The sequence below is a fragment of the Dermochelys coriacea genome, chromosome 11 (genome assembly GCF_009764565.3).
Source record: "Dermochelys coriacea isolate rDerCor1 chromosome 11, rDerCor1.pri.v4, whole genome shotgun sequence".
Taxonomy (NCBI): Eukaryota; Metazoa; Chordata; order Testudines; family Dermochelyidae; genus Dermochelys; species Dermochelys coriacea.
Window position 1 is genome coordinate 45,847,997 of NC_050078.2, and position 19,283 is coordinate 45,867,279.

Below are 19,283 nucleotides of genomic sequence, written 5' to 3' on the forward strand. Positions count from 1 at the left end.
ACTTATCTAGCAACAAGATGACTTATTTATTTTAGATATAAAGGAATTCATACACATGGATCAGACAATACCTTTAATACTAAGTTGAGCTGTGCAAGAGTCCTTTCCAACTTCATTGCTAGCATGGCACGTATAGGTTCCAGAATCTGCATTGTCAATGTTCAGAACTGTCAAATAAGCTATGTTGTCTACATAACTAATCTGGTACTTTCGTCCAGTCCGTATCTCTTGGTTATTTTTTGCCCAAGTGACCTTAATTGGTTGTGTTCCTGATATGTGGCATTCAAAGTCAACACTTTCCCCAGCAAAAGCATCCACGGGTGCAACTGGGATGTCAAACAATGGAGGATTCTTCCCTTCTACAGGATGAAAGAAACAGAAAAACATGTATAGCTTTTAAAAGCTCAATTAGTTTAAGCCATATTGTTAAACAAATGTTGCACTTATTGTTTTAAATTAAGATGGAAATTTTAAAATGACCTGGTGACATTAAAGGGAAATTATTTAATAACGAACCAACCTGTAAGCACGAGCCTGGCACTGGAAGAAACGGTTCCAATAGCATTGGAAGCTGTACAAGTGTATTGCCCAGCAAGGCTCTTGTCAGTCTGCAAAAACTGGAGAGTTGCTACATTATTTAAGAAGGAAGTTTGCACATTGTAGCCATCTCGGATATGTACACCGTCTTTAGACCAGGATACTTCAATAGGTTCTGAGCCAGTTATGCCACAATCAAATGTAACTGGTAAGCCAATAGTTTCATGAATGTCTCTCAATGTTTGAGTAAATGAAGGAGGAAATTCACGCTCTGCAAGGAAAGTAGTATTACACAATGAAAGCTTTGGGAAGTTATCTAGCTTTGGTGAACACTCCAGTAAGCACTGCTTAAGAAGATACTCTATTGTGATTTAGTTTGGGTAGATTTACAAGAAGACACTGGACCATCCAGTTATTGTTTTTAACCAACTTGCCTAATATAAAACAGTAAGAGGCCCACAAAAGATCAAAAAGATTATATGCTAGACCATTTAGTTTGGGGATTGGTGTGAAGAGAGGACTCTGCCCAGGGATGCTAGTAAGAGTACGACCAGTTGAACCCTTCCTGTCTCATTGAAGTCCATGATCCAAAGTTGTAAATGAAGGCAGAACTTAGCCTTAATGTTTGATCAATAGTCTCACATTTTCTACATTGTAAAGAGCTAGAAGAATAACTCAGGACATGCCCTAAACTGAAAGGGAAGACACAGATGCCTCTGTGTATTAGAGAGAGCACAGGATAATTTCATGGGAATTTCTTTCCAGCCAGTCCTTTGCTACTGAAAGGTAATAAATGCTGCAGGGCCTCTTGACATGGGTAGTTTCTATCTGGCCGTGTAAAGGCACTGGATGTTTCTGAAAAAAGACTTATCTTTCCTGAAATAGCACACCCAAAGAAAGTAAACTTTTATACTTGATAACATGTAATATTCACCTTGAACAGAAACCAAAGCTGATGAAGAAGCCTCTCCAACACTATTTTCTGCTTTGCAGGTATACTTTCCACTATCACCACTATCCACCTGGCTGAAAACCAAAGTGGCAACGTTGTTCTTAAAGTACATTTTAGAGGTAGGAGTTGCTCTTAGTTTTGTATCGCCTTTGTACCATGATACAATAATTTCTGGTGTGCCAGCAACTTGGCATTGTAATGACGCAGAATCCCCAACTGTCACCTGAACAGGTTCCAAGCGTGTAACAAAATAAGGTTGTTCTAAAGAACAAAGACATATCATTAGTAACAAAATTTAAATACCACAATGACCATTAGTATAAAAAAGATTCTTTGTGGAATGAGGACACACCTAATACTGAGACTGCAGCATGACAATTATCTTGCCCAGAATCATTCTCAATGTGGCAAGTGTATTGTCCCTGATCTTCTATTTTACTACTGGGAACTTCCAGAATGGCAGATGTTTCTGTGGTGGTGATGCTGCATTTTGCAGAATGAACTACTTTGTATCCATTTTTCTTCCACAAGACTGCAATTGGTGGGGTACCAGAGTATGTGCATTCCAGAATTAATGGTTTTCCTTTCTCCACATTGAGATTATTCATTTTTTTCACAAATTTGGCTGGTTCTATAGTGAATGATATGAAGATAAATGTTAAAAGATGACACCAAGAGATTTTTTTAAAGAGGAATGTGTGAAATTTCCAGCCTGACAAACCTTTTACAAAGAGCTGTGTTGTGCAAGAAATTTTGCCAGCCTCATTAGTAACCAGACAGGTGTAGTCTCCACTTTGTAGTGGCTGTACATCAAACAGCTCCAGTTCTGCAACCAAATTTTCCAAGGAGATGTTGCATCTATGTCCCGGTACTAGTTCAACGCTACCTTTGAACCATTTAACATCCAGTGGAGCGGTGCCTTTTATGATACTGGTAAAAGTTATATTTGCCCCAGATAAAACTTGCAAGGGATCAGGTTTCTTCACAAAAGAAGGAGGTTCTAAAGACACACATAAAAGAGAAATGCACTTTGATGAAGCGTAAAATATTCCCTTACAAAATATTGGTGGTTAGAATCATGTGACAGAGCCAAAAACATAAATTGCCAGCAAAAAAAGTATTTTATATCTTAAACCTCCACCTTGTCCTAGATACTAACCTCTAACAGTCAAATATGCACTGCATTCATCAGATCCAGCTACGTTAGTAGCTGTGCATGAATAAGTTCCCATATCGGATTCCTCTAATGTGTTCACTTTCAAAGAGCAAGTATTGTCTGTAAGGGTCGTCTGATACTTGTCTCCACTAGCAATCTCATGTCCGTCATGGAACCAGGAAACAGAAATAGGTGGTGACCCAGATACTTTGCAATCCAGCACAACAGAAGAACCAGAGAGACCATTAACTTCTTTCAGTTTTCTTGTGAAAGAAGGTGGTATAATACGATCTGTATAGATAAAACACAGCTATAAATATTACAGCATTATAACTTAAAAGGGAGATGATTTCCAGGCATCTAGCAAAAACACCACACTTTCCTTTCGCACATCTGAATTGGTGTCAGGGAATACTAAGAAGCGTATAGTCAACCCCCTCCACCCCCCTCCCCCCCGCCTGCAAGGCCTGAGGTACTGAGAAAAGATAAGAATGGTTTGGAGGATAGTGTCTGAAGCTGTCGCTCACCCCTTCTGAGGGTCACCTCTCTCCTTTTATTTTTTCAATACTTCCTCATAAGGAGAAGAGCAGTACTGCACCATCTGGGACATGCAGACTCAATTGATGAGACTGAGCCCAAGCCACAACCTCATCTTTGTGATGGGTGAAAAATGGTTCAACCAACTCCCTGCCTCCATGATCTCCACAACACTAGCGGGCCCACGTAGGGTGCCTAAGGTCACATTAGCCATGAGCCCTCCCAGAGTGGCAGCAGCATGACATGACACCGAAGGAAGCAGCGTGTTGTGTAACACGTTTTAAAGAAATTGTAAGAATCAAAGATAATTCACAAATTAATCAACTAACCTGAAACACGCACTGAAGCTGTGCACCTGCTTTGACCAACACTGTTTTTCACCTCAAAAGTATACTCCCCACTGTCTTCTACTCTTGCATTGAGGATCTTAAGCCCAGACACTTTGTTGAAGAAGCTAATTTTGTATTTCTGATTAGTAGACAGCTCTTTCCCATTCTTAAACCATCTAGTAGTAAGCTCTGGTGTGCCGTCCACTGTGCATTCTAGAGTACAAGAGTCTCCAGAGGTGACTTTCATTGCGCCAGGCTTCTCTACAATGACTGCAGGTTCTGAAATGAGATGCAAATCTCAGCCATATTTGATGACAGGACAGGAGATGCAATCAGTTTGTTAAGTGAGGTTAAAATATCATTCTATATTGTTTTGTTTCCTTGTTACCAACCTAGAACTGACAAGGTAGCAAAGCACTCCTGAACTCCAGCATCATTTTTGATCTGACAGATGTATTTTCCAGCACTGGCTGGTTCCACATTTCCAATCCGTAGAGTTGCAATGTTTTCTGAATAGGAAATCCAAAGATTTTCGCTTTCTATAACAATTTCCCCTTTGTCTTTCAGCCACAGAACAGAAATGGGCTGGGATCCTTCTACTGTGGCCTGCAGCTTAACTGGGTCTCCAACTATAGCAGTGAAATCACTAAGCTTCTTCACAAAAATTGGTGGTGCTGGTGAAAAGAAGATACGTCATGTTAAAACCACAAGGAGAGTGTGGAGAATGAGTGGATGCTAGGAATATAACTGACGTATAAATCATTATACCAACCTTTTAGAGTTATAAAGCCAATGCAAGTGTCACTTCCCACATCATTTACAGCCTTACACTGATATTCACCTACATCTGCGGCATCCACGCTAAGGATGTGAATACTAGCAAGGTAGTTCTCAGACATGATTTTGTACTTCTTGCTACTTTTAATTTCTCTTTTGTCCTTATACCAGGAAATTTGGAATGGAGGAGTGCCCTGAAGTTCACACTCAAGATGGACATCTGAACCTTTCAAAGTCTCAACTGGATGGGGTTTCTTGCTGAAAGCAGGGGGTGCTATGAAAACAGAAATTTGGGTTTCTGTTAATTCAGTTCAGGACATAATAGAGAAAAGAACATTTAAACAGTAAATTGTATCACTATGTTTGACTGGTATGGAAGAGTAAAGTTCTGAGTCACAATAAGAGAAGATGGCTTTCATGTCATAGCACACTGCTAAGATATGTATCCTGCATTCTGAGACGTTTGTATTCACCTATCTGACTAAAGATAATATTTTTACTCTGTAACCGCAAGTAAAGTGGAGAAATCATAGACAGAAAGAGGTTCTGACCTTTCACTTTTAATGAGGTACTAGTGCTTGCACTACCCGCTGCATTGCGAGCTTCACAAATGTAGTCTCCACTGTCTTCCACACCGAGATTGTGCATTTCAATGACTGCCATGGAATCAATGAAGGACATTCTGTATTTTTCACCATCATGGATTTCAGTTTCATCTTTGTACCAAGTGACTTTGATTTCTGGAGAGCCGCCTATTTTGCATTCATATCTAGTAAACTCATGTTGTTTTACAACTCTAGAGGAGTCTAGCTTTGTTATAATGCTTGGTGGTTCTATAAAACCAAAGAAAAGAGTAAACATGACACACTAAATTGCACTGATCCATTAAAATGCTTAAATGAATGAACTATCTAATCAAAAGCACAGACTTTGGGGTGTGGTGAGTGGTAGAAATATCTACAAAATGTGAATTTACACTAGCCAGTGATGTACATGGTGGCAGCATGACAAAAATGAACACATCTCTTGAAAAAGAGAGTATTTTAGAAAACAATCAAGAAAGAAAATTGTGTTGTGAATGCAAACAAAGAAGATAAGAAATCTAAGACTTGTATTGAATATCTCCTTCCTATCGTAATGGCTTTTCCATTTCTATACACCACTGAGATTTGGCATTTGGGATAGAGAACTGACAAATCAGGGTGCATGTACGTCCTTCTTTGAAAGCAGAATCATGAAGATTCCGTTCAACTGCAGGGTCTGTTAGCAGGTTAAAATATATATTTTAGTAGGCATCAGATTAAACTAAGAGTGTAAATTACTTTCAAATAGAAACTTTTAATGTACACTTACCAATCACAGTTAGCTTTGCACTTGCAATATGTGGACCACAGACAACTCTGAAATTCCCCTGATCTGTAGGTTGGCAGTTTCTGATTCTGAGTATGTGCCGATCACCTTTAATTTTTATTTCATACTTGTTACTAGAATCCAATTTTTGAGTTCCTTTGTACCAGGAGAGTTTGATTTCTGGATAATTAATCTTAATTTCACATTCAAAGACAGCGTCCTCATCTGCTAAAACGGTCTGGTTTTCAATATCCCTGATGAGAGTGATAGGCTGAAAAATATGAATTTAAAAGGTTAAGTCTTTATTCCAAGATCACACTTCCTATTATGTAATTAAATACTTGACTATCAAGTCAAAGCCATCATGTCACCTCTGTCTGTGTGAGTCTTTGTTGAATAAATGATACAAGTTCGTCAAATTCCTGTTCTTCTTTGCGAGCTCTCTCTGTGACCTCAATTTCCTGTGGAAAGACATGACATGATTTAACATGCAGTAACACTATTGGGAAATAGCTAGGATCCATGTGTTTATATCTGACCCTCCCTCCCTGATAACAAATCTGGAGAGTCATGTGTCTCTCTAACTGAACCTTCTGCAAACCCATAGCTCACTTTAACCTCCTCACCAGCCCATCTTACAGGTTCCGTGTCACCAAGATCTTCTGGGCAAAGAGATGGGGATAGGATTTACTTGGACAGAAGGGTCAATGTTGGTAGCAAAACTGTCTCACCCAGTGCTTGAGCATGCTGGGAGTTCAGAGAGTGAGACAAGATAGAATTGGAATCTGAATCTCTTTTGCATACTGCAGTGTCACAGCTAGGATATCAAGCCTGTTGCCAGAAACCATGTTACTCTTAACATTCCTAATGCCACAGTCTGACTAGGTCTTACCAATCTATGACTTTCTTCCTCTTGGCTTTGCTTTAGCAGCTCAAAGGCTTGCAGGAGGCCACGGAAATCTGTAATTCCATACATGCGAGCATACTTCTCATATTCTTTAGGATCAACATTTTTGAGAAGTTCCATGATATCAATGGGCTTCTCTTCCTCCTCTTCCTTCTTTTTGGTTGGAGTGCTATTTAAGTAAGGAGAATAATTAGAAAACATGCACAATATTTCTTCTTTCTAAGAGAATCCTTTGGGAAACCAAGTCTGCTTAAAACCGTTTGGTATAGAGCGAGCCTTCAGGTTAGTGCTGGAGGGGCTTTATCCGACAAACTATTAGGCACATAAGTGCTCGCTACTCATGACTTCAAGGGGATTTTTAGTGACTGAAAGGCTACTGATATGAGTAAGTCTTGGTGGGATCAAGGCCTATATATAATTGGTGTCAACCTATTCAATATATTGTGAATACTAATAATTACATCTGGATCAGAGATAAAATTAAAGTATCCCCCACTGTAGAGACTACAGAGTGATCTAGAAAAGATTCTTATGCCTACCTCTTCAGTTTTGCTCTCATATCTCCTTCAATTACTTCTTGCTTTCGTTCTTCAACTTGTAGGTTGGCACTGCTCTCAATTTCACCATGTTCATTAAAAGCTACACATCTGTACATTCCAGAATCAGTTTTTGTTGCATCCTTTATTTCTAGTTTCGCTTCGTCTCCTCTCTGCTGGATGAAAATACGACCTCCTTGGTTGAGTTGTCTCCACTTTCCCTTAGTCCATTTAACATTTGGGATTGGATCACCTCCAACCTTAGCAAGAAACGTTGCAACACTTTCTATAGAAAAATACAAAATCAAGAAGCTCATCTTTCACATGTCTAAGACAGCAGGAGATATCATCGTACAACTGATACAACAAATAGAGAAGATGACATATTTTTGGAAGAATGAGCTTACTTTCCATAACTTTGAGATTCTGAGGCTCTGAGATAAAGTATAGCTTTCCGTCCACTGGTGCTTTCTTAGCTGCTGGTGCAGCTGCTGGTTTTTCTGGAAAATAGGTTTAAGGAATTAAGATTTTTCAATCCTCTGAATGGGAATATTTTTTATTGTAGCTGAATCCATTTACTAAAGCAGCATATGCAGTGCATGTATGAAAGAAAAAATGCCAAGTACTTTCCGATGACTTTCAATAAGTTATCATCTGATTTCCTAAGATGGAAGTAGACACTGTAAGGCTTATTCTTATCTCTGTCACACCGTGTAAAATTTACATGGAAATAAACATCATCAGAATCAGATTTTAAGATTTTCAAAAATGGATGACTTTAATTTAGGCTCTTAAATCCAAAGCTGAACAAATAAATAAGTAGCCTGATTTTCAAAAGTTCTCATCAGCTACTATCCAGCAGCTTCCACACAGGACTGTAACAAGGGGCTTCTCTTTGGTGTTCATTTCTTAAAGACCTGGCCTACAAGGTGTCTTAGTTTTATCATCAGCCTACAGCTAGAAGATTAAAGTGTCTGAGTGACTTCTAGGTCCACTGCTGCCTCTGTTCTAGGGGTGGTGTTACCTTAATATGTTAATTACTGTGAAGAGCTCAGATGCAATAGTGATGGGGATATAAATATTTGAGAGAGAGAGTCTCATCCCCAAACTGTATTAATTTCAGTTGAGTGAGGGGGCAGCGTGGGTTGAAGCTGAGATAGCCCAGCCCAATTAATTGCACTGCTGCCTCTGAGCTGGGCAAAGAATATGTTCTTCATGCGCTCCCCAGCCTTCTTCCTTACTGTACTATCTTTCTGGCTGGCTCACTCCAGACTTTTCTGTGTCTCATGGTGCCACATAGACATGGAGCACTCTCCCTGACAATATACCAAATTCCCTTAGAAATGTCCTACAAGACATGCCTAAACCCCCATCTTCCCCATGGAGCATGCATGCTCTAGAGACTGAAGCCCACTCTGTCAGCTTGGTCTTGCCTCAATGGCTTTGTTTTGTCTGCAAGGTTAAATTCTATACCCTCGGGGTGGGGATCTACTGTTCATTTGACACAGGCTGTTAGGATATAGATATTCAGGCCTGTCTGTAAAGGCCTATACTCTAAGAATTTAGGTGTATTCTTATCACTTAGCTAGTTATAGAGGTATAAAAGAAAGAATCAAAATCACTGTCTCCATTGTAAGGTCCTTCTCTTACTGTAACAGGCTGAGGCCCTGTGCTTAAGCTAAGGCCTTTGGCTAAGCAGCAGAGGCAGCCATAAGCTGGGAAGCGAATGGTCAGATCCTCACATTGCAACTAGTCACATTGAAATAAGGCCATCTGGGGGAGTTAGAAAGGTGATCTGATCTATCATCTCCAGAGAAAGGGAAGAGCCTAGAGGATGTTTAGTTTGATAGTTTTCTGTTCGGTAATAATTCACTTATCAATAGACACAGCTGGGAAACCCGTATGTCTTTATAGATGTAGTTGTGAAATCCTCACTTCTGTATTGTTTTGTCATTATAGTTCCCACTTTGCTATTGTTTATTTGCATGGTCTCTGTCTGGTTCTGTGATTGTTTCTGTCTGCTGTATAATTAAGTTTGCTGGGTGTAAACTAATTAAGGTGGTGGGATATAATTGGTTAAATAATCATGTTACAATATGTTAGGATTGGTTAGTTAAATTTCAGGAAAGTGATTGGTTAAGGTATAGCTAAGCAGAACTCAAGTTTTACTATATAGTCTGCAGTCAATCAGGAAGTAAGGGGGGTGGGAATGGGAACAGGGAATAGGGGTGGGGAAATTGGAATCATGTTTTGCTAAGGGGGGGAATGGGAACAGAGACACAGGTAAGGCTCTGTGGTGTCAGAGCTGGGAAGGGGGACACTAAGGAAGGAAACTGGAATCATGCTTGCTGGAAGTTCACCGCAATAAACATTGAATTGTTTGCACCTTTGGACTTCGGGTATTGTTGCTCTCTGTTCATGCGAGAAGGACCAGGGAAGTGAGAGGATGAAGGAATAAGCCCTCTAACACAGGCCTCCTAATGTATACGTTGTATATTTATGGTGTTATATACATTAATTATCGTTAAATATAATGCTACAATTAGGCCAGTATTTCAGATTATGTAATATTTTATGAAGTAACAAAGACACTGGTTATTTTCTATTTGATTATGACCCACTTAATTCACAGAAAACAAAGGTGTGATCATTGTAGTTTTGGTTTAAATTGCCATCACAAGAGCTGATTTTTCTCTTTTACTATACCTTTCACTGTCACTTTTGACTTGCAAGAGTCACTTCCAGCTACATTTGTAGCTTTGCACACATATTCGCCTGCATCAGTTTTAGTAACTGCTGTGAGTTCCAAAAGAGCTGTTTCATTAGCAAAGCTAAAAGTGCATTTATCTGAAGCTTTTATTTCTCTCCCAGCCTTCAGCCACTGAATCCTGATTGGCTGTGATCCCTGGACGTGGCAGCTGAGATGCAAAATATCTCCTTCCGCTATTGTCACGGGTCTAAGAGGTTGGTCAAATACTGGTGGCTTTTTTGGTTCTGGAATTGGAAAATATTTTAGTAAATAATCAAGAAAGAAATGTGTGTTAGGAACATGAGAGAGAAACACAAGAAATAAATGAAATCTTGACTCTAATAAGTCAGTCATATGTACAAATAAGAGAATGATAATCTATATGTGTTGACACATACAAGTCTGGTTTCTGAGAATACTAATGCTACATAGTATTAGAAAATAAAATAGTATGAAGAAAGTACTTTTTCACAAGCATGCAAGAAGAGAGCTTTATATATTCCATCTTCTATCAATATAGTAATTATTTGGCAATCATTCTTAAAGAATATTAAAATAACTAAAGCACAGGAGCTAAGACTTCAATCAAAGCAGATTTCAACAAAACTTAGAGTACTGGTCGGTATGGTCCAATGGGAAGAATATCCAAGGGAAAAAAGAGTTGAGGAGAAATGGCAGTTTCTCAGGGAGACAATATTGAAGGCACAACTTCAAACTATCCTGATGCGAAGGAAATATAGGAAGAATAGTAAGAGGCCAATATGGCTCCATTCAGAGTTCTTTAATGATCTGAAAATCAAAAAGGAATCATACAAAAAGTAGAAACCCAGACAAATTGCTAAAAGAATATCACAAACATATAGGAACAAAATCAGAAAGGCTAAGTCAAAAAATGAGTTACACCTAGGAAGAGATATCAGTTCAATAAGAGGAGAATAATTAATAATTTAGGATCAAGAGAAAGATAAAGGAAAGTGTCAATCTTTGAGAACTCCTGGAGGACTTGTGAGGTCCTAGAAGATTAGAGAAAGGCAAACATACTCCTTATCTTTAAAAAGGGACCAATGAGAACCTTGGGTATTTTAGACCTGTCAGCCTAACTTTGATACCTGGAAAGATAATAGAACAATTATTAAACAATCAATTTGTAAGCCCTTGTAAAATAATAGGGTTCTAAGGAATAGCCGGCATGGATTTTTAGGAACAAATCATGCCAATACCAGCCTAATTTCCTTCTTTGACAGAGTTACAGGCTAGTGGATGGGGAGAAGCAGTAGATGTGATACATCTTGATTTTAATAAGTCTTTTGATATAGTCACACATGATATTCTCCTAAGCAAACCAGGGAAATGTGGTCTAGATGCACTTACTATAAGGTGGGAGCACACCTTACTCAAGACCAAACTCAAGAAGTAGTTATCAATGGTTCACTGTCAAATGGGGAAGGCATATCTAGTGGGGCCAGCTGGGGTCAGTCCTGGGTCCAGTACTATTAAATATTTTCATTAATGACTTGGATAAAGGAGTGGAGAGTATGCTTATAAAATTTTCAAATGACACCAAGCTGGGGAGGAGTTGCAAACACTTTGAAGGACAAGATAAGAATTCAAAACAAACTTGACAATTTGGAGAAATGGTCTGAATTCAGCAAGATGACATTCAATAAAGACAAGTGCAAAGCACTTCAATTAAGAATGAAAAATCTCATATGCAACTACAAAATGGGAATTAACTGAGTAGATGATACTACTGCTAAAAGGGATCCGAGGATTATAGGGGATCATACATTAAATATGAGTCAACAATCTGATGCAGCTGCAAAAAAAACCTAATATTCTGGGGTTTATTAACAGGAGTGTCCTATGTAAAACCTGGGACCTAATTGTCCCATTCTATGGGACACTCGTGAGGCCTCAGCTAGAGTACTGTGTCCAGTTCTGGGCATCAGACTTTAGGAAAGATGTGGGCAAATTGGAGAGAGTGGGATGAGAGCAAGAAAAATAATAAAAGGTTTAGAAAACCTGACCTATGAGGAAATTTTTTTAAAAAATGGGCAAGTTTAGTCTTGAAAAAGAAGACTGAGGAAGAACCTGATAGTAATCTTCAAATATGCTCAGAGCTGTTATAAAGAGGACAGTGATCAATTGTTCTCCATGTCCACTGAGGGTAGAACAAGAAGTAATGGGCTTAATCTGCAGCAATGAATATTTAGGGTAGATATTAGGAGAAACTTTCTAACTATAAAAGTAGATAAGCTGTGGACTAGGCTTCCAAGGGAGGTTGTGGAATCTCCATCATTGGAGAGTTTTAAGAACAGACTGAACAAGTACCGGTCAGGGATGGTCAAGATTTACCTGTTCCTGCCACAGCACAGGGTGCTGGAATTGATGACGTCTCAAGGTCCCTTCCAGCCCTAAATTGCTATGATTCTATACTACAACAACAATTACTGCCCAATCCCAAGCTACCACAGCAAACTTCTCTCACTGTACAAATTTAGATATAGATATATTTGTTCTGATCCTTCCAACAATAAAAGGAAAAGCTGCACTCTTTGCATAGCAAAACTGACAGTACTTGAAAAGACGAGTAGATATTTGACGGATATAATGGAACATCATATATTTATAACATTAAAGATTTGGCCAGAACTCTTTTTCATTGTTAAAAACTTTAATTCTCATTTTTATGAGTAATCTATTCATTACTATTACTTTAACGTAGGACACATCAAATTACAGTATGGAAAAGAGAAAAGAAACACAAATGCCCAACACAGAGAAACACGTGCAATGGAGTAGGGAATGTATTTGCACTAGGTTTGCTAAAAGCTAAAGAAATTATTCAAAAAAATACATTCTAAGCAGTAAAATGCTAGGAATGCATATTAAGGATATGGACTTCCACAGACATCTAATTAATCAGAATTAGGCATACAAGATAAGCAAGAATAGATCCCAAAGGACAGTATAGAGAAAAAAAGACTAACTCTTGCATTAGTAGCTAAATGTTTTCAGCTATTTTTGAAAATGCTGACATTGTCCTGGAAAAATTGATCACATTTTAGTAAACAAATATTCTGAGTATGGTCTCGAATTTATATAATTGCCAGAACAATTTATGGCTTACTGTAAAGATATAGCCGTTCATAGCATGTACAGCCTCGGGTTATTATTTGCTACTAATATGTATTGATAGCAACAAGTTTTGTGTAATACGGTTCTAAAGGAAATGTAGATGTCTGCAGAAAATAATCACCATTTTGTATTATATTATTAGTTTTAAGTTGAAAGCAATAGATATATTGTGCTCAATTCTGTCCTGAGATACAAAACTCACATTTCAGAGTAGCAGCCGTGTTATTCTGTATCCACAAAAAGAAAATGAGTACTTGTGGCACCTTAAAGACTAACAAATTTATTTGAGCATAAGATTTCATGAGCTACAGCTCACTTCATCGGATTCATGTAGTGGAAAATACAGTGGGGAGATTTTATATACATAGAGAACATGAAACAATGGGTGTTACCATACACACTGTAACAAGAGTGATCAGGTAAGGTGAGCTATTACCAGCAGGAGAGCAGGGGTAGGGGGCGGGGGAAGCTTTTGTAGTAATAATCAAGGTGGGCCATTACCAGCAGTTGACAATAACGTGTGAGGAACAGTAACTCACATTGAAGCTCATGAGAGTTCTGCCTGAATATCTAAAGGAGAAGCAGCTGCCATTATCTCATTGTGTACGCTGTACAGAATTTAATATTGTTTCAACACAATTACACATGGCCTAAACATAAGACTCCTAGAATGAATTATTCGATTAGCTGTGGAAGACATATATTGCCAGCTAACATGCTGATAAAGAAAACTAACACCACAGTGAGACAAAACATGAAAATTAGCTAACCTTTAATAACAACGGAAGATGTACACAATACACTTCCTGCTTCATTGGACACTTTGCAGGTATATAAACCAGCATCTGCCTGCCCTGCTCTCTTAATTTGTAGAAGTATGGTGTTGTTTAGGAATGATATTTCACAGTTAGGATTCTGATAGATCTCTTGATTGTTTTTATACCAAGCAATGGTCAGAGGCTGAGAACCAGAAACATGGCCCTCAAGTTTAAGGATGTTCCCTTCTGTTTCTTCTACTGTTTCAGATAGTTTCTTTGTAAAACCAGGTGGAGTTTTTCGTTCTGCAAGAAATGAACATACTCCTTAAATTGTAAAATGAAATTTTAAGATAAAATATTCAGTAGAAGACTTCTGAAGAAATACCTTTCATGACTATATGTTGTAAAAAAACTGCGTATCTTTAAACAAGATTCTATTTTTTACAAAAAGTACACAGAGGGTAGCACTCTTAGAGCAGCAAAACATGACACTTTAAATGGATGTAGAGTTTTACTAGTTATAAAGTAATTAAAATATCACTTATCTTATACTGCTTTTAAGAAAAATGCCCTTAACAAATGAACAATTTATGTATAAACAAGGAACAAACTAGAATTTTCTATAAACCATTTAAGATGACAAAGTCTGTTAAGTTTTAAAGAAAAGAAGATTGAAGAAAACATTATCTTCACTCCTAATTTTCCCCTCACATTCCTTCTAATAGCATTAGATCTTTCCTGACAGAGATTTCAATACACATTTTCTAATCCATATATTAAAAAGATGGTCTCCAAATTATATAGCAACAAGATGACTTATTTCTTTCAGATATAAAGGAATTCAATGTGCACGTCATACACCAGAATCAGGCAATACCTTTAATACTAAGCTGAGCTGCGCACGAGTCCTTTCCAACTTCATTGCTAGCATGGCACGTATACATTCCAGAGTCTGAATTGTCAGCACTCAGAATTGTCAAATGGGCTATGTTTTCTACATAACTGATCTGGTATTTTCTTCCAGTCCGTATCTCTTGTTTATTTTTGGCCCAAGTGATCTTAATTGGTTGTGTTCCAGATATGTGGCATTCGAAGTCAGCACTATCCCCAGCAAAAGCATCCACGGGCACAATTGGGATGTCAAACAATGGAGGATTCTTCCCTTCTACAGGATGAAAGAAACAGAAAAACACATATAGCTTTTAAGAGCTCCATTAGTTTAAAGCATATTGTTAAATAAATTAATGTTGCACCTATAGTTTTAAGTTGAGATGGAAATGAAAAAATGACCTGGTGACGTTAAAGGGAAATTATTTCATAACCAACCAACCTGTAAGTACAAGCCTGGCAGTGGAAGAAGCAGTTCCAATAGCATTGGAAGCTGTACAAGTGTATTGCCCAGCAAGGCTTTTGTCAGTCTGCAAAAACTGGAGAGTTGCTACGTTATTTAAGAAGGAGGTTTGCACATTGTAGCCATCTCGGATATGTATGCCATCTTTAAACCAGGATACTTCAATAGGTTCTGAGCCAGTTATACCGCAATCAAATGTAACTGGTAAACCAATAGTTTCATGAATGTCTCTCAAAGTTCGTGTGAATGAAGGAGGAAGTTTACGCTCTGCAAGAAAAGTATTGAACAATGAAAGCTTTGGGAAGTTATCTAGCTTTGATGAATTCTCCAGTAAGCACTGAGTAAGAGGACACTGTATTGTGGTATAGATTGGGCAGATTTACAAGATACACTGGAAGATCCAGTCATTATTTTTAACCGACTTGCATAATAAAAAACAGTAAGAGGCCCACAAAGAATCAAGGAGATTATTTGTTAGATCATTTAGCTTGGGGGCTGGTGTGAAGGGACAGCTCTGCCAAGAGGTGGACTACCAGTCAATGTGGTTACAAAGTTATACATGAGGGCAGAAATTTGCCCTAACATTTGATTTATAATCTCACATTTTCTGCACTGGGAAGAGCTGGAAGAATAACCATATTCATGACTGCCCTATTCTGAAGGGGAAGAATCAGAAGCCTGTCTCCCTTAGAGAGAGTGCTGGTTAACTAAAGATTGGCATTAGGAATGAATTTCCAGCCAGACTTTCACTGGAGGAAGGTAATCAATGGTTAAGGGATTCTAGACAGGGGTGATCTCTAACTGGTCAGTTAGAAGAACAGAATGTTCCTAAGAAAATACTTTTCTTTACTGAAAAAAACAACCCTTTAGTTATACAACCTTTTAAATGTGTTAACATGAATTATTCACCTTGAGCAGAAAGCAAAGCTGATGAAGAAGCCTTTCCAACACTGTTTTCTGCTTTGCAGATATACTCCCCACTATCACCAATATCCACCTGGCTGAAAACCAAAGTGGCAACATTGTTCTTAAAGTACATTTTAGAGGTAGGAGTTGCTCTTAGTTTTGTATCGCCTTTGTACCATGATACAATAATTTCTGGTGTGCCAGCAACTTGGCATTGTAATGACGCAGAATCCCCAACTGTCACCTGAACAGGTTCCAAGCGTGTAACAAAATAAGGTTGTTCTAAAGAACAAAGACACATCATTAGTAACAAAATTTAAATACCACAATGACCATTAGTATAAAAAAGATTCTTTGTGGAATGAGGACACACCTAATACTGAGACTGCAGCATGACAATTATCTTGCCCAGAATCATTCTCAATGTGGCAAGTGTATTGTCCCTGATCTTCTATTTTACTACTGGGAACTTCCAGTATGGCAGAAGTTTCTGTAGTGGTGATGCTGCATTTGGCAGAATGAGTTACTTCAACTCCATTTTTCTTCCACAAGACTGCAATTGGTGGGGTACCAGAGTATGTGCATTCCAGAATTAATGGTTTTCCTTTCTCCACATTGAGATTATTCATTTTTTTCACAAATTTGGCTGGTTCTATAGTGAATGATATGAAGATAAATGTTAAAAGATGACACCAAGAGATTTTTTTAAAGAGGAATGTGTGAAATTTCCAGCCTGACAAACCTTTTACAAAGAGCTGTGTTGTGCAAGAAATTTTGCCAGCCTCATTAGTAACCAGACAGGTGTAGTCTCCACTTTGTAGTGGCTGTACATCAAACAGCTCCAGTTCTGCAACCACATTTTCCAAGGAGATGTTGCATCTGTGTCCTGGTACTAGTTCAATGCTACCTCTAAACCATTTAACATCCAGTGGAGGGGTGCCTTTAAGGATACTGGTAAAAGTTATATTTGCCCCAGATAAAACTTGCAAGGGATCAGGTTTCTTCATGAAAGAAGGAGGTTCTAAAGACAAACATAAAAGAGAAGTGCACTTTGATGGAGAGTAAAATATTTCCATACGAAACAAAGGTTACTAGACTCATATAAACAGACCCAAAAATGTAAGCAACCCACAAAGAAAGTAGTTTATATCTGGAAGCCCTGCCTTGTTCTAGATACTAACCTCTAACAGTCAAATATGCACTGCATTCATCAGATCCTGCTATATTAGTAGCTGTGCATGAATAATTTCCCATATCGGATTCCTCTAATGTGTTCACTTTCAAAGTGCAAGTATTGTCTGTGAGAGTCGTCTGATATTTGTCTCCACTAGTGACCTCAAGTCCGTCATGGAACCAGGAAACAGAAATAGGTGGTGACCCAGACACTTTGCAATCCAGGACAACATATGAACCCAAGAGACCACTGACTTCTTTCAGTTTTCTTGTGAAAGAAGGAGGTAAAATGCGATCTGTATAGGATAAAACACAGCTATTTATAACTCTATAACTTAAAAGAGAGATGGTTCCCAGGCATTTAGCAAAAACACGGCACTTTCCTCTAACACACCTACGTTTGCATGGGAGAATCCAAAGTAGGCCTACAGTTCAAAACATTGAAGCCTGAGGAACTGAGAGAATATAAGGATTGTAGGATACTCTCGAAATCTGTCAGCTCACCCCTTCTGAGGATCACCTTTCTCCTTTTATTTTTTCAATAATTCCTCATAAGGAGGACATCAGTACTGCATCATCTGGGATATGCAGACTCAGTTGATGAGACTGATCCCAAGAAACAGCTCATCTTTTTGATGGGTGTAAAATGTGATGCAGGCTTCAACCTACTCCCCCCCTCCATGATCTCTGCAACACCAGTGGGCCCACATAGGGTGCCTAAGGTCACATTAGCAGTGAGTCTTCCCAGAGTGGCAGCAGCATGACATGACACCGAAGGAAGCAATGTGTTGTGTAACCCATTTTAAAGAAATTGTAAGAATCAAATATAATCCACAAATTAATCAACTAACCTGAAACACGCACTGAAGCTGTGCACCTGTTTTGACCAACACTGTTTTTCACCTCAAAAGTATACTCCCCACTGTCTTCTACTCTTGCATTGAGGATCTTAAGCCCAGACACTTTGTTGAAGAAGCTAATTTTGTATTTCTGATTAGTAGACAGCTCTTTCCCATTCTTAAACCATCTAGTAGTAAGCTCCGGTGTGCCATCCACTGTGCATTCTAGAGTACAAGAGTCTCCAGAGGTGACTTTCATTGCGCCAGGCTTCTCTACAATGACTGCAGGTTCTGAAATGAGATGCAAATCTCAGCCATATTTGATGACAGGACAGGAGATGCAATCAGTTTGTTAAGTGAGGTTAAAATATCATTCTATATTGCTTTGTTTCCTTGTTACCAACCTAAAACTGACAGAGTGGCAAAGCACTCCTGAACTCCAGCATCATTTTTGATCTGACAGATGTATTTTCCAGCACTGGCTGGTTCTGCTTTTCCAATCCGTAGAGTTGCAGTGTTTTCTGAATAGGAAATCCAAAGATTTTCGCTTTCTCTAACGATTTCCCCTTTGTCTTTCAGCCACAGAACAGAAATGGGCTGGGCACCTTCTACTGTGGCCTGCAGCTCAACTGGGTCCCCAGCTACAGCAGTGAAATCACTGAGCTTCTTCACAAAAATTGGTGGTGCTGGTGAAAAGAAGATACGTCATGTTAAAAGCACAAGGCGAGTGCACGAGGAGTGTGACGAGATTGACACGATACTAGGAATATGTCTGATGTGTAAATCATTAAACAAACCTCTTAGCGTTATAGAGGAAATGCAAGTGTCACTTCCTACATCATTTACGGCCTTACAGTGATATTCGCCGACGTCTGAGTCACCCAGGCTAAGGATGTGAATACTAGCAAGGTAGTTCTCGGACATGATTTTGTACTTCTTGCTACTTTTAATTTCTCTTTTGTCCTTATACCAGGAGATTTGGAACGGAGGAGTGCCCCGAAGCTCACACTCAAGATGGACATCAGAACCTTTCAAAGTCTCAACTGGATGGGGTTTCTTGCTGAAAACAGGGGGTTCTATGAAAAGAAGAAGTTTGGGTTTCTGTTAATTCAGTTGGGGACATATCAGAGAAAAGAACATTTAAAAAGTAAACTTTATCACTCTGTTAGACTGATATGGAAGAGTAAAGACACAAGTCACAATAAGAGCCATGTCATAGAACCCTGGTAAAATCCATACCCTGCGTTCTCAGAAGGCAGCACTCGCCTATCTGACTGAAGAGAAGATT

General features: G+C 38.7%; 1 protein-coding gene across 1 annotated transcript in view; it reads right to left on the reverse strand.

Moving 5' to 3' along the window:
• The window catches only part of TTN (titin), a 311,927-nt gene that overhangs the window by 184,537 nt on the left and 108,107 nt on the right, over window positions 1-19,283 (reverse strand). The window contains exons 98-103 of the mRNA XM_043504858.1: window positions 9,788-10,075; window positions 7,489-7,581; window positions 7,085-7,367; window positions 6,531-6,714; window positions 6,010-6,099; window positions 5,642-5,909 (exon numbers count right to left, since the gene is read on the reverse strand). Coding sequence (XP_043360793.1) covers window positions 5,642-5,909; window positions 6,010-6,099; window positions 6,531-6,714; window positions 7,085-7,367; window positions 7,489-7,581; window positions 9,788-10,075 — 1,206 coding nt within the window. The remainder of the gene's footprint in view (window positions 1-5,641; window positions 5,910-6,009; window positions 6,100-6,530; window positions 6,715-7,084; window positions 7,368-7,488; window positions 7,582-9,787; window positions 10,076-19,283) is intronic.